At 48.1% G+C, this 15,066-nt stretch overlaps 1 protein-coding gene across 1 annotated transcript in view; it reads left to right on the top strand.

The window, feature by feature from the left end:
- The window catches only part of LOC311114097 (ubiquitin carboxyl-terminal hydrolase 22-like), a 58,858-nt gene that overhangs the window by 37,456 nt on the left and 6,336 nt on the right, over positions 1-15,066 (top strand). The window contains exons 6-10 of the mRNA XM_084189378.1: positions 3,148-3,307; positions 4,213-4,318; positions 9,870-10,028; positions 12,859-12,985; positions 13,759-13,850. Of these exons, the coding sequence (XP_084045504.1) occupies positions 3,148-3,307; positions 4,213-4,318; positions 9,870-10,028; positions 12,859-12,985; positions 13,759-13,850 (644 nt within the window). The remainder of the gene's footprint in view (positions 1-3,147; positions 3,308-4,212; positions 4,319-9,869; positions 10,029-12,858; positions 12,986-13,758; positions 13,851-15,066) is intronic.

Below are 15,066 nucleotides of genomic sequence, written 5' to 3'. Positions count from 1 at the left end.
GTGGGTTAGATTACATCTAATAGACTCAATGCCCCCTGAACATTACAGATGTCTGTCTGCTCCTCTTCCTCCTCCTCCTCCTCCTCCTCTCCTCCTCACACCCTCTCACTCTCTGGTGTGTATATATACACTGAGTGTAAAAAACATTACACCTGCTCTTTCCATGACATAGACGAGGCTTAAAAATTAAGATTTGAACAGTCTCCTCCCCTTCATCTACACTGATTTGAAGTGGATTTAACAAGTGACATCAATAAGGGATCATAACTTTCACCTGGTCAGTCTATGTCAGTGGTTACCAACTCCAGTCCCCCAGTACCCCCGACAGCACAAATGTTTGTTGTAGCCCCGGAAAAAAAACACCTGATTCAACTCATTGAGGGCCTGATGATTAGTTGACAAGTTGAATCAGGTGTGCTTGTCTGGGGCTACAATAAAAATGTGTACTGTTGGGGGGACTGGAGTTGGTAACCACTGACATAGACTGACCAGGTGAAAGCTATGATCTCTTATTGATGTCACTTGTTAAATCCACTTCAATCATGTAGATCAGGGTTCTTCAATTCCGGTCCTGGAGGGCCAAAACACTTCTGTTTTTTATTTCTACCTGGTAGTTAATTGCACTCACCTGGTGTCCCAGGTCTGAATTAGCCCCTGATTAGAAGGAGAGGATGAAAAACAGAGGTGTTTCGGCCCTCCAGGACCGGAATTGAAGAACCCTGATGTAGATGAAGGGGAGGAGACAGGTTAAAGAAGGATGTTTAAGCCTAGAGACAATTGAGGCATGGATTTTGTATGTGTGCCATTCAGTGTATGAATGGGCAAGACAAAATATTTAAGTGCCTTTGAACGTGGTATGGTAGTAGGTGCCAGGCACACCGGTTTGTGTCAAGAACTGCAACGCTGCTGGGTTTTTCACGCTCAACAGTTTCCCATGTGTATCATGAATGGTCCACCACCCAAAGGACATCCAGCCAACTTGACACAACTGTGGGACGCATTGGAGTCAACATGGGCCAGCATCCCTGTAGAACGCTTTCGACACCTTGTAGAGTCCATGCCCCGATGAATTGAGGCTGTTCTGAGGTCAAAAGGGGGATACAACTCAATATTAGGAAGGTGTTCTCCGGGAGGCCTCAGTGGGCTGATCCGTTCAGCTAGAACAAAGGGAGGGAGCAACCATTCACCTTCATCACATGGGGGAGCAACCGTTTAGTGTTCAGATGTGACAGCGTGAATCAACTAGTGTCTAGAGTAAACCAAGGAGAAAAGTTAAAAGCATACCCTTGGAGAATACTTGTCATGCTACAATGGAACTACAATAAAAGTTTCAGAACAAACTGTTTGTGCTTGCTTATAACTATTCAGCTAGAGCGCATATCTCAGTCCCTCTTGCTCTGTTCTTGTCCCTTAGAGCCAGACGCACGCACACGCGCACGCACACACTTCTCTTCCCTCTCTCCCAATCACGATGCTCGTTCCTGCTCCACGCGTTCCTCCTCTCCTTTGAACTTGGCGCATGCAGCACCATCATCAGTACCAGGAAAGCGGGTCTGTTCCTCTGAGTCTGTACCCACACATAGCTCCTCTCAGCCAGGGAGGCGATGGTCTTTGAACAACCCCTCCCCGTCTCCCTTCTTTTTATAGACTCTTTGGTTTGTCAGCCTGCTTCAAACCGCAGCGCAGGACCAAAGAGCCTGTAAGATACAAGATATAAGCTTATTTGTGTGTGCGTGAGTCAGGAGATTAAAGGTATGTGTGTACTGTAATAGGCTTGCTTCTGCATTCAAGCAGAGCACTCTTTTCATTATGGTGGTGTTCCCATGGGGCGGCGCGCAATTGGCCCAGCGTCGTCCAGGGTAGGGGAGGGAATGCCCGGCAGGGATGTAGCTCAGTTGATAGAGCATGGCGTTTGCAACGCCAGGGTTGTGGGTTCGATTCCCACAGGGGGTATGAAAAAAAATATATAATGTATGCACTAACTGTAAGTCGCTCTGGATAAGAGCGTCTGCTAAATGACTAAAATGTAAATGTAAAATGTTCTCTCCATCTCACACCCTGACCTAGACTGTCAATCATCCAATCCCCATAGCAACCTGGAGATTCAGCAGTCTGGTTTCACACACACTCTCTCTCTGGAAGTTCAGTGACTAGCATTCACTAACATATAATAGCATTTGCTAACAGGTTCTAGCAAATACTTTTTTTTACAGATAATAGCTTTTGCTAACAGTTACTAGCATTTGCTAACAGGTACCAACGTTTGCTAACAATCACTAGCATTTGCTAGTGGATGCTAGCATTTGCTAACACTAATATTAGATGCTTGGAGAAATTGATTCAAGTCAGGTTAGTAAGTTATGTCGATGGGCTCATGTAGTGGTAAGGCAGTGTTTCCCATGTGGTGTCGCCTGATGATTATTATTATTTTTTAACTGCTTGGTCCATAGAACCGGGGTTATGTCAGTAACCTCTAGTATCCGCTAGATGCGGTTGTAGTAAAGAGCGTTTTCTGTTTTCTTCCTACAAATGTGAGTATCTTTTGAACGGTTTAAGCTACAAAGTAGTATGACCCCATCGCTGAAAGATAAGACTTTCAGGAACACTTGTGTGTCTTCTGTTTCACTTTACAATGAATGCCCACAAGCCGCACAGGACTCAATTAAACAGATTGGACAAGACCAGGCACTAAATCAAACTGGGGGGAAAAGAACATCATCAAATATGTTATTTTCTACAGAGAAGATCATACACAATTATTGCCTGATGATCTTCTGAACTTCCCAATACCTTTCTGATGCAGTTCAGTCACTTCAAACTACTTCCTTCGGCTAGAAATACTGTCAAAAGTACTGTAAAACTGATTTGCAATAGACTGTCATAGCTCCAATTGAAGAAAAGTAAACATTGGCAATTGACTTACAACACCTTTTTTACATGGTGGGGTTGCTAAATGTTTTGGATATCAAAATGGGGTCGTGGGCCCAAAAAAGTTTGGGAATCCCTGTGATAATGTGTCAGCTATACAAAGAAAAACGGGCACTTTTCCCTTTCAGTGAAGATACAAGTAGAGTGTAGGTAAATTTAACAACATGGCTGCCAGATGTTAAATCCCTGTTCTCACACTAACCTACTTTCTCTCCACAGTTCTACTCGGGCCACCGTTGGCCCCACATTCCCTTCCGGCTGCTGCACCTGGTGTGGACTCACGCACGTCACCTAGCGGGCTACGAGCAACAGGATGCCCACGAGTTCCTCATCGCAGCGCTGGACGTGCTGCACCGGCACTGCAAAGGAGACACCACCCGTAAGTATCGCCCTCCTGACTTATTACTTAAATACTGGAGTAAAGTTTCACTTAATAACTTACTCATAAATACAGTATAATACTGTAGTATTGTTAAAGAGAAGTGGCAGTTGAGATATATTGTATCTCTTCAGTGTAACTGCACTCATTGCAGTACAGACAGTGTGAGTGTATTGTAACCGAAGAGAGATGTTCTGATTCTTCTTGCGGATCAGAGACCAAAGTGGTTTTCGTCAAGAAAAGATGTATGATAAATGTATGAGATCTACAATGTCATTGTCTGGTTTAAAACGGAATATTATCAGTTAGCCTACAGTTGAAATAGGTTATAAGAGAGAACAGATTTGTCACGTCTGTCTGCCTGCGTAAATTCTGCATGCGCTGAATCCTCAGTTGTGTCAATCGAAACGCCACTTTTGCCGAGGAGACACGTCTGTGTCAAATCTACCCATAATGCAGTGTGTTGTCGGCACTCAGCACCAGTGGAAATGTACTGAAGGGATTGAGTGAAGGGAAAGTGACAATGCCGCGCACCGAAGGGACAGAGAGCATTGTGGGGGGAATGACAATGTGCCCCACTGCACCGCAATGACACAGACAGGTCTGACTCAGACATAGAGAGGGTCCCGGCAGTAAGGAGGCCTCTGATTTGCAGTAAGGTAGAGGGAGTTTAGAGGTGCTAGACATGCTTCACTGCAGGAGGGAGGGAGGGAGGGAGGGAGGGAGAGAGGGAGGGAGAGAGGGAGAGAGGGAGGGAGAGAGGGAGGGAGAGAGGGAGAGAGGGAGAGAGGGAGAGAGGGAGAGAGGGAGGGAGGGAGGGAGGGAGGGAGAGAGGGAGGGAGAGAGGGAGAGAGGGAGAGAGAGTTGTGTGCTCGCTCTCTATCTGTGTTCTGTTGGTTACCTAGGAGATGACAACGGGAAGAAGGCCAACAATCCGAACCACTGTAGCTGCATCATTGACCAAATTTTCACCGGCGGCCTCCAATCAGATGTCACCTGTCAAGTCTGCCAGTAAGTGTGTGTGTGCGAGCGCCTCATCTTCTTTCCACTAGCCAACATCCCCTGTGTGTGTGGACGTGTTTAAACAAACAAACATTTGGGGACATTTTGTTGGTCCCCACAAGGTCAAATGCTATTTCTAGGGGGTTAAGGTTAGAATTAGGGTTAAGGTTAGGTTTCTAGGTTAGGGTTAAGGAAAAAGTATGGGTTAGGGTTAGGGGTTAGCGAAAATAGGATTTTGAATTGTGTGTCCCCACAAGGTTAGCTGTACAAGACTGTGTGTGGAAGAAGGAAAAGGTTGTATGTGTCAAGACTGCTAAAAGACTCACATTTGACATTTTGACATCTGACATCGCCAGGAGGCAAGAACTTTCCTCTGCTCTCTCACCTCCCATCCTCCTCCTCTGCTCTTTTCCTCTGCTCTCACCTCCCATCCTCCTCCTCCCTCTTCTCCTCTGCTCTCACCTCCCATCCTCCTCCCTCTTCTCCTCTGCTCTCTCACCTCCCATCCTCCTCCTCCCTCTTCTCCTCTGCTCTCACCTCCCATCCTCCTCCCTCTTCTCCTATGCTCTCACCTCCCATCCTCCTCCTCCCTCTTCTCCTATGCTCTCACCTCCCATCCTCCTCCTCCCTCTTCTCCTCTGCTCTCTCACCTCCCATCCTCCTCCCCCCTCTTTTCCTCTGCTCTCACCTCCCATCCTCCTCCTCTGCTCTTCTCCTCTGCTCTCACCTCCCATCCTCCTCCTCCCATCCTCCTCCTCCCTCTTACCCCCTCCTCCCTCCTTTCTCCCCTGCTCTACCCTCCCTTGCCCTTGCCCTTCTCCCTCTGATATCAGATTCCTTCCTATTACCTCACTCCCTCCTTCCCTCCCTCCATCCTTTCTCCCCTACACTCCCATTCTCCCAGTGCCCACTACCCTCTCCTTGTGCTACGGTTGGTTAATCAGCCTAGACCCCACTACCCTCTCCTTGTGCTACGGTTGGTTAATCAGCCTAGACCCCACTACCCTCTCCTTGTGCTACGGTTGATTAATCAGCCTAGACCCCATTACCCTCTCCTTGTGCTACGGTTGATTAATCAGCCTAGACCCCACTACCCTCTCCTTGTGCTACGGTTGATTAATCAGCCTAGACCCCACTACCCTCTCCTTGTGCTACGGTTGATTAATCAGCCTAGACCCCACTACCCTCTCCTTGTGCTACGGTTGATTAATCAGCCTAGACCCACTACCCTCTCCTTGTGCTACGGTTGATTAATCAGCCTAGACCCCACTACCCTCTCCTTGTGCTACGGTTGGTTAATCAGCCTAGACCCCACTACCCTCTCCTTGTGCTACGGTTGGTTAATCAGCCTAGACCCCACTACCCTCTCCTTGTGCTACGGTTGATTAATCAGCCTAGACCCCACTACCCTCTCCTTGTGCTACGGTTGATTAATCAGCCTAGACCCCACTACCCTCTCCTTGTGCTACGGTTGATTAATCAGCCTAGACCCCACTACCCTCTCCTTGTGCTACGGTTGATTAATCAGCCTAGACCCCACTACCCTCTCCTTGTGCTACGGTTGATTAATCAGCCTAGACCCACTACCCTCTCCTTGTGCTACGGTTGATTAATCAGCCTAGACCCCACTACCCTCTCCTTGTGCTATGGTTGGTTAATCAGCCTAGACCCCACTACCCTCTCCTTGTGCTACGGTTGATTAATCAGCCTAGACCCACTACCCTCTCCTTGTGCTACGGTTGATTAATCAGCCTAGACCCCACTACCCTCTCCTTGTGCTACGGTTGGTTAATCAGCCTAGACCCCACTACCCTCTCCTTGTGCTACGGTTGATTAATCAGCCTAGACCCACTACCCTCTCCTTGTGCTACGGTTGATTAATCAGCCTAGACCCCACTACCCTCTCCTTGTGCTACGGTTGATTAATCAGCCTAGACCCCACTACCCTCTCCTTGTGCTACGGTTAATTAATCAGCCTAGACCCCACTACCCTCTCCTTCTGCAACAGTGGATTTATCAGTCTGGAGTGACTCACCTCCCACTGCCTCCTCTGTCCTCTCTTTCCCCCACACTCCCCTACCTCTCTCCTCCACTCTCACGTACCTCTCTCCCCCACTCTCACGTACCTCTCTCCCCCACACTCACCTACCTCTCTCCCCTCTTGCGCTCACCTCTCCCAGTGCTTCCTGCCTTAGTACTCTCTTCTAGTGCCACAGTGGTTCTCCCCCTTCCACTCCCCCTGTCCTCTCCCTCTCTCTAGCCCCAGTCTCACCTCTCTCCCCTTTTCTAACCTGCTCTCATCTTTCCCAATCTCCCAACACTGCTCTCATCTTTCCCAATCTCCCAACACTGCTCTCATCTTTCTCCCAATCTCCCAACACTGCTCTCATCTTTCCCAATCTCCCAACACTGCTCTCATCTTTCTCCCAATCTCCCAACACTGCTCTCATCTTTCCCAATCTCCCAACACTGCTCTCATCTTTCTCCCAATCTCCCAACACTGCTCTCATCTTTCCCAATCTCCCAACACTGCTCTCATCTTTCCCAATCTCCCAACACTGCTCTCATCTTTCCCAATCTCCCAACACTGCTCTCATCTTTCCCAATCTCCCAACACTGCTCTCATCTTTCCCAATCTCCCAACACTGCTCTCATCTTTCCCAATCTCCCAACACTGCTCTCATCTTTCCCAATCTCCCAACACTGCTCTCATCTTTCCCAATCTCCCAACACTGCTCTCATCTTTCCCAATCTCCCAACACTGCTCTCATCTTTCCCAATCTCCCAACACTGCTCTCATCTTTCCCAATCTCCCAACACTGCTCTCATCTTTCCCAATCTCCCAACAGTGCCCTCATCTTTCCCAATCTCCCAACACTGCTCTCATCTTTCCCAATCTCCCAACACTGCTCTCATCTTTCCCAATCTCCCAACAGTGCCCTCATCTTTCCCAATCTCCCAACACTGCTCTCATCTTTCCCAATCTCCCAACACTGCTCTCATCTTTCTCCCAATCTCCCAACACTGCTCTCATCTTTCCCAATCTCCCAACACTGCTCTCATCTTTCCCAATCTCCCAACACTGCTCTCATCTTTCCCAATCTCCCAACACTGCTCTCATCTTTCCCAATCTCCCAACAGTGCCCCTTCACTGCACTCCTCTCATATTTAATTCATGGTCCTCCCCTCCCCGTGTAGCTGCTGTTGGGAGGTGGTTCTCTAGACGCTGGGCTGTCCTGTCACATTAACACAGAGCACACTGCACTCTAGTGCACTCTACTGCACACTATTGCACTCTTTGCACTCTACTGCATACTACACAGTGCTACACGGCTAGCCGGGCTCAGCCACACCTGGCCACACACAACACAACACAGAAGTTAGCTCCCATTAACTGTCGGGCTAGCTCCAAAATACCTGACTGTCGGGCTAGCTCCCTATATACCTGACTGTAGGGCTAGCTCCAATATACCTGACTGTAGGGCTAGCTCCCTATATACCTGACTGTAGGGCTAGCTCCAATATACCTGTCTGTAGGGCTAGCTCCAATATACCTGACTGTAGGGCTAGCTCCAATATACCTGTCTGTAGGGCTAGCTCCAATATACCTGACTGTAGGGCTAGCTCCCTATATACCTGACTGTAGGGCTAGCTCCCTATATACCTGACTGTAGGGCTAGCTCCCTATATACCTGACTGTCGGGCTAGCTCCAATATACCTGACTGTAGGGCTAGCTCCAATATACCTGACTGTAGGGCTAGCTCCCTATATACCTGACTGTAGGGCTAGCTCCAATATACCTGACTGTAGGGCTACCTCCAATATACCTGACTGTAGGGCTAGCTCCCTATATACCTGACTGTAGGGCTAGCTCCCTATATACCTGACTGTAGGGCTAGCTCCAATATACCTGACTGTAGGGCTAGCTCCCTATATACCTGACTGTAGGGCTAGCTCCCTATATACCTGACTGTAGGGCTAGCTCCAATATACCTGACTGTAGGGCTAGCTCCCTATATACCTGACTGTTGGGCTAGCTCCAATATACCTGACTGTCGGGCTAGCTCCCTATATACCTGACTGTAGGGCTAGCTCCCTATATACCTGACTGTCGGGCTAGCTCCAATATACCTGACTGTAGGGCTAGCTCCCTATATACCTGACTGTAGGGCTAGCTCCCTATATACCTGACTGTAGGGCTAGCTCCCTATATACCTGACTGTAGGGCTAGCTCCAATATACCTGACTGTAGGGCTAGCTCCCTATATACCTGACTGTAGGGCTAGCTCCCTATATACCTGACTGTAGGGCTAGCTCCCTATATACCTGACTGTAGGGCTAGCTCCCTATATACCTGACTGTAGGGCTAGCTCCCTATATACCTGACTGTAGGGCTAGCTCCCTATATACCTGACTGTAGGGCTAGCTCCCTATATACCTGACTGTAGGGCTAGCTCCAATATACCTGACTGTAGGGCTAGCTCCAATATACCTGACTGTAGGGCTAGCTCCCTATATACCTGACTGTAGGGCTAGCTCCCTATATACCTGACTGAAATACAAGGGACTGTAGGGTTATCTCTTTAGCTATAATACTTCTTCACTATGTCTACTTGCAGCGTGTGCTCATGGCTTGGGTCCATTATACTTACAGGGAATAGCCCCCTATTGGACAGAGACCGTAGTAACCCCCTCCATAGCCCCCTATTGGACAGAGACCGTAGTAACCCCCTCCATAGCCCCCTATTGGACAGAGACAGTAGTAACCCCCTCCATAGCCCCCTACTGGACAGAGACCGTAGTAACCCCCTCCATAGCCCCCTACTGGACAGACACAGTAGTAACCCCCTCCATAGCCCCCTACTGGACAGAGACAGTAGTAACCCCCTCCATAGCCCCCTATTGGACAGAGACAGTAGTAACCCCCTCCATAGCCCCCTATTGGACAGAGACAGTAGTAACCCCCTCCATAGCCCCCTATTGGACAGAGACAGTAGTAACCCCCTCCATAGCCCCCTATTGGACAGAGACAGTAGTAACCCCCTCCATAGCCCCCTATTGGACAGAGACAGTAGTAACCCCCTCCATAGCCCCCTACTGGACAGAGACAGTAGTAACCCCCTCCATAGCCCCCTACTGGACAGACACAGTAGTAACCCCCTCCATAGCCCCCTACTGGACAGACACAGTAGTAACCCCCTCCATAGCCCCCTATTGGACAGACACAGTAGTAACCCCCTCCATAGCCCCCTATTGGACAGAGACAGTAGTAACCCTCTCCATAGCCCCCTATTGGACAGAGACAGTAGTAACCCCCTCCATAGACCCCTATCAGTGCAGTTGGCTGAACAGAATGTATGTGTACACACTCACAAAGTGTATGGATTAAAGCTTACACACCATGACCATCCATCACCCTTTCCCCATGACTACTAATATGACCAAGAGTATGAATACTAACACACATACACACCAGTCTTTCTAGCAACCCACATTACCTCGTAACTCACCCATACACACACAATGTATCTCTTTGAGCCTCTCCCCTCCCCTCTCTAGCGGTGTGTCCACCACAATAGACCCATTCTGGGACATCAGTCTGGACCTGCCGGGCTCGTCCACTCCCTTCTGGCCCCTCAGCCCCGGGGGAGACGGCTCAACGGTCAATGGAGAGAGCCACCTCTCAGGGGCCACCACGCTCACAGACTGTCTACGCAGGTATGACCACACTAGACGTCTGTCTGTCCGTCCCCATGTCTTTCACCACGTCTATCCCTCTCCTCTCCACTAGACGCCTGTCTGTCCGTCCGTCTCCACTTCATATGGACTACCATAAACATAGTATGCTGTCTAGTCTACTCATCTTCTATCCTATCTCTCTCTCCACCTCTGCTACCACAATCATATAACCTGACTCTCTCTCTCTCTCTCTCTCTCTCTCTCTCTCTCTCTCTCTCTCTCTCTCTCTCTCGCTCTCTCTCGCTCTCTCTCCTGTAATTTGATGAATGTCAATTTGCTCTTCTTTATGTTCCATCTCCTCTGTTTCCTGTGTCCTCACTTCCTCTCTGTTCCTCCTCCTTATTCCTCTCCCTCCTGTACTCCATCCCCAGTCACAGCCTGGGTGCTGCAGCATGCCTCTTAAAGGTACAGACAGGGCTGAGTCTGAGGGTTGAAAACATTGTTATAATATACACACTTCAAATTTTATTTGAGACATGCGCCGAATACAACAGGTGTAGACATTACCGTGAAATGCTTACTTACAGCCCTTAACCAACAATGCATTTATTTTTTAATAAAAAAGTAAAAGAAAACAACAACAACAAAAAAGTGTTGAGAAAAAAAGAGCAGAAGTAAAATAAAAATAACAGTAGTGAGGCTATATACAGGGGGGTACCGGTGCAGAGTCAATGTGCGGGGGCACTGGCTAGTTGAGGTAATATGTACATGTGGGTAGAGTTAAAGTGACTATGCATAAATAATTAGCAGAGTAGCAGCAGCGTAAAAAGATGGGGTGGGGGGGGCAGTGCAAATAGTCCGGGTAGCCATGATTAGCTGTTCAGGAGTCTTATGGCTTGGGGGTAGAAGCTGTTGAGAAGCCTTTTGGACCTAGACTTGGCGCTCCGGTACCACTTGCCGTGCGGTAGCAGAGAGAACAGTCTATGACTAGGGTGACTGGAGTCTTTGACAATTTTGAGGGCCTTCCTCTGACACCGCCTGGTATAGTGGTCCTGGATGGCAGGAAGCTTGGCCCCAGTGATGTACTGGGCCGTACGCACTACCCTCTGTAGTGCCTTGCGGTCGGAGGCCGAGCAGTTGCCATACCAGGCGGTGACGCAACCAGTCAGGATGCTCTCGATGGTGCAGCTGTATAACTTTTTGAGGATCTGAGGACCCATGCCAAATCTTTTCAGTCTCCTGAGGGGGAATAGGCTTTGTCGTGCTCTCTTCACAACTGTCTTGGTGTGTTTGGACCATGATAGTTCGTTGGTGATGTGGACACCAAGGAACTTGAAGCTCTCAACCTGCTCCACTACAGCCCCGTCGATGAGAATGGGGGCGTGCTCGGTCCTCTTCTTTTTCCTGTAGTCCACAATCATCTCCTTTGTCTTGGTCACGTTGAGGGAGAGGTTGTTGTCCTGGCACCACACGGTCAGGTCTCTGACCTCCTCCCTATAGGCTGTCTCATCGTTGTCGGTGATCAGGCCTACCACTGTTGTGTCGTCAGCAAACTTAATGATGGTGTTTGAGTCGTGCCTGGCCATGCAGTCATGGGTGAACAGGGAGTACAGGAGGGGACTGAGCACGCACCCCTGAGGGGCCCCTGTGTTGAGGAACAGTGTGGCAGATGTGTTGTTACCTACCCTTACCACCTGGGGGCGGCCCGTCAGGAAGTCCAGGATCCAGTTGCAGAGGGAGGTGTTTAGTCCCAGGATCCTTAGCTTATTAATGAGCTTTGAGGGCACTATGGTGTTGAACGCTGAGCTGTAGTCAATTAATAGCATTCTCACGTAGGTGTTCCTCTTGTCCAGGTGGGAAAGGGCAGTGTGGAGTGCAATAGAGATGGCATCATCTGTGGATCTGTTGGGGCGGTATGCAAATTGGAGTGGGTCTAGGGTTTCTGGGATAATGGTGTTGATGTGAGTCTTGACCAGCCTTTCAAAGCACTTCATGGCTACAGACGTCAGTGCTACGGGTTGGTAGTCATTTAGGCAGGTTATCTTAGTGTCCAATGTATTGGGCACGCATTCTTAGTGGTGTGCTAGTGTGGATGTTGGATTGTTTTTGTTCATTCGGATCCCCGTTTAGCTTTTGCCAAGCAGAAGCTATTCTTCCTGGGGTCCTACCCTTGTGAACATATGCTGCAGTGTGTGAAGTCTTTCTCTCTCGCTGATGAACAGTATCAATCCTTAGTCACTTCGTTGACCACCATTGTTGGCCTCCCCCCTACAGAACACTGGTGACTTCACTGTTCCATCGACAGGCGTGGTCTGATCGGTGCTTAGCACTATATTGCAGCCTCTTGCAGTGTAACCATGGAAACTGACTTGTTATGTATCACTACAAACAAATTCTTATCTATTGTCTTTATATCTGTCTCTTCTTTACACACTGAGTGTACAAAACATTCTTTCCATGACATAGACTGACCAGGTGAATCCGAGGTATGGTAATAGGTGCCAGGCGTACCGGTTTGTGTCAAGAACTGCAACGCTGCTGGGTTTTTCACGCTCAACATTTTCCTGTGTGTATCATCCCTGTGGAACGCTTTCAACACTTTGTAGAGTCCATCCCCCGCCGAATTTAGGCTCTTCAACTCAATATTAGGAAGGTGTTCCTGATGTTTTGTACACTTGGTGTGTTTCTACTTTATCTGTCTCTGTACCCTCTGAATGTATTATCTTCCCTCATTCTCTCTTCCCCCACCCCTTTCACTCCCCTTTCTCTCTCTCTCTCTCCACATTCTCTCTCTTTCTATATACTCTCTCTCTCTGTCCCGCCCTCCCTCCCTCTCGCTCTCTTATCATTCCACTCCCTCTCTCTGCAGGTTCACTCGGCCTGAGCATCTAGGAAGCAGTGCCAAAATCAAATGTGGTGGTTGCCATAGTTACCAGGAGTCCACCAAACAGCTGACGATGAAGAAGCTCCCCATCGTGGCGTGTTTCCATCTCAAAGTGAGTCTCTCTCCATCGTGGGTGTTTCCAGCTCAAAGTGAGTCTCTCTCCATCGTGGCGTGTTTCCATCTCAAAGTGAGTCTCTCTCCATCGTGGGTGTTTCCAGCTCAAAGTGAGTCTCTCTCCATCGTGGCGTGTTTCCAGCTCAAAGTGAGTCTCTCTCTGCTCCCGGCCAATCACAAGAGGCCTGCCATGACCACTAAGGACAATGTATTTAAATACAATATAAGAACATATGATATATTGAAGTGTAATAATATATAATAAATACACTAATATATGAACATATCATGTTACACAATTCATTGTCATTCTCACTGTATGCTTAAATAGAGGCCTATTATAACTACTGCTATAATTTTTTCTGTGTGGAAAGATTTGCCTTCCATTACTGTCACTACACCACACACACACACACACACAGTCACAGTCACAGTCACATACATACACACACACACACTCAGTCCTCTACATGTTTTATTTATGGAGATGTGGTGGGCCATACATAAGCTTTTTATAATATTCATAGGGCTGTGCTGAATGTGGGATTCTCTCTGCTCTTCAGACTGATCCATGGCTGTTCTGATTAATCTATTACCATCAGGGCTCAAGTCTAACAGGGCTCTCTATTTCTCACAAGTAATCCCTCCCTTCAAAATGACCAGAAGATCAGGGATGGGTCTAAATAATGTGTCTCTTTCTTTCTCTCTCTCCCCTCCCCCTCTCTTCTCTCCCTCTTTCCCCTCTCTTCTCTCCTCCCTCCTGGGATGTAGCGGTTTGAACACTCTGCAAAACTGAGGAGGAAGATCACCACATATGTCTCCTTCCCTCTAGAGCTGGACATGACACCTTTCATAGCTTCCAGGTGGGGTAACACACACTGCAGATCTAAGCTCTGCTTTGGAAATATAAGACCCTCACTCCTCCTGCTCCAGCGCTATCAAATAATGAGATGTGTGTATGAACGCTGTGTGTGTTTTGTGTTCTCCATCCTCCACCATCAGGGTATGGAATATAACCTTCCTACAGTACCTTCCTACTCTCTATTCATAATATACCCTAACTTCCTACTGTCTATTCGTCATATACCCTAACTTCCTACTGTCTATTCATCATATACCCTACCTTCCTACTGTCTATTCGTCATATACCCTAACTTCCTACTGTCTATTTGTCATAAACCCTACCTTCCTACTGTCTATTCGTCATATACCCTACCTTTCTACTGTCTATTCATCATATACCCTACCTTTCTACTGTGCGTTCGTCATACAGTGGGGAGAACAAGTTTTTGATACACTGCCGATTTTGCAGGTTTTCCTAATTACAAAGCATGTAGAGTTCTGTACTTTTTTATCATAGGTACACTTCAACTGTGAGAGACGGAATCTAAAACAAAAATCCAGAAAATCACATTGTATGATTTTTAAGTAATTAATTTGCATTTTATTGCATGACATAAGTATTTGATACATCAGAAAAGCAGAACTTAATATTTGGTACAGAAACCTTTGTTTGAAATTACAGAGATCATACGTTTCCTGTAGGTCTTGACCAGGTTTGCACACACTGCAGCAGGGATTTTGGCCCACTCCTCCATACAGACCTTCTCCAGATCCTTCAGGTTTCGGGGCTGTCGCTGGGCAATACGGACTTTCAGCTCCCTCCAAAGATGTTCTATTGGGTTCAGGTCTGGAGACTGGCTAGGCCACTCCAGGACCTTGAGTTAATTTTTACGGAGTCACTCCTTAGTTGACCTGGCTGTGTGTTTCGGGTCGTTGTCATGCTGGAAGACCCAGCCACGACCCATCTTCAATGCTCTTACTGAGGGAAGGAGGTTGTTGGCCAAGGTCTCACGATACATGGCCCCATCCATCCTCCCCTCAATACGGTGCAGTCGTCCTGTCCTCTTTGCAGAAAAGCATCCCCAAAGAATGATGTTTCCACCTCCATGCTTCACGGTTGGGATGGTGTTCTTGGGGTTGTACTCATCCTTCTTCTTCCTCCAAACACGGCGAGTGGAGTTTAGACCAAAAAGTTCTATTTTTGTCTCATCAGACCACATGACCTTCTCCCATTCC

The sequence above is a fragment of the Coregonus lavaretus genome (genome assembly GCF_964263955.1).
Source record: "Coregonus lavaretus genome assembly, contig: HAP1_SCAFFOLD_442, whole genome shotgun sequence".
Classification (NCBI taxonomy): domain Eukaryota; kingdom Metazoa; phylum Chordata; class Actinopteri; order Salmoniformes; family Salmonidae; genus Coregonus; species Coregonus lavaretus.
The sequence above is the reverse complement of the archived record's forward strand: the minus strand, read 5'-3'. Positions and strand labels throughout refer to the sequence as shown.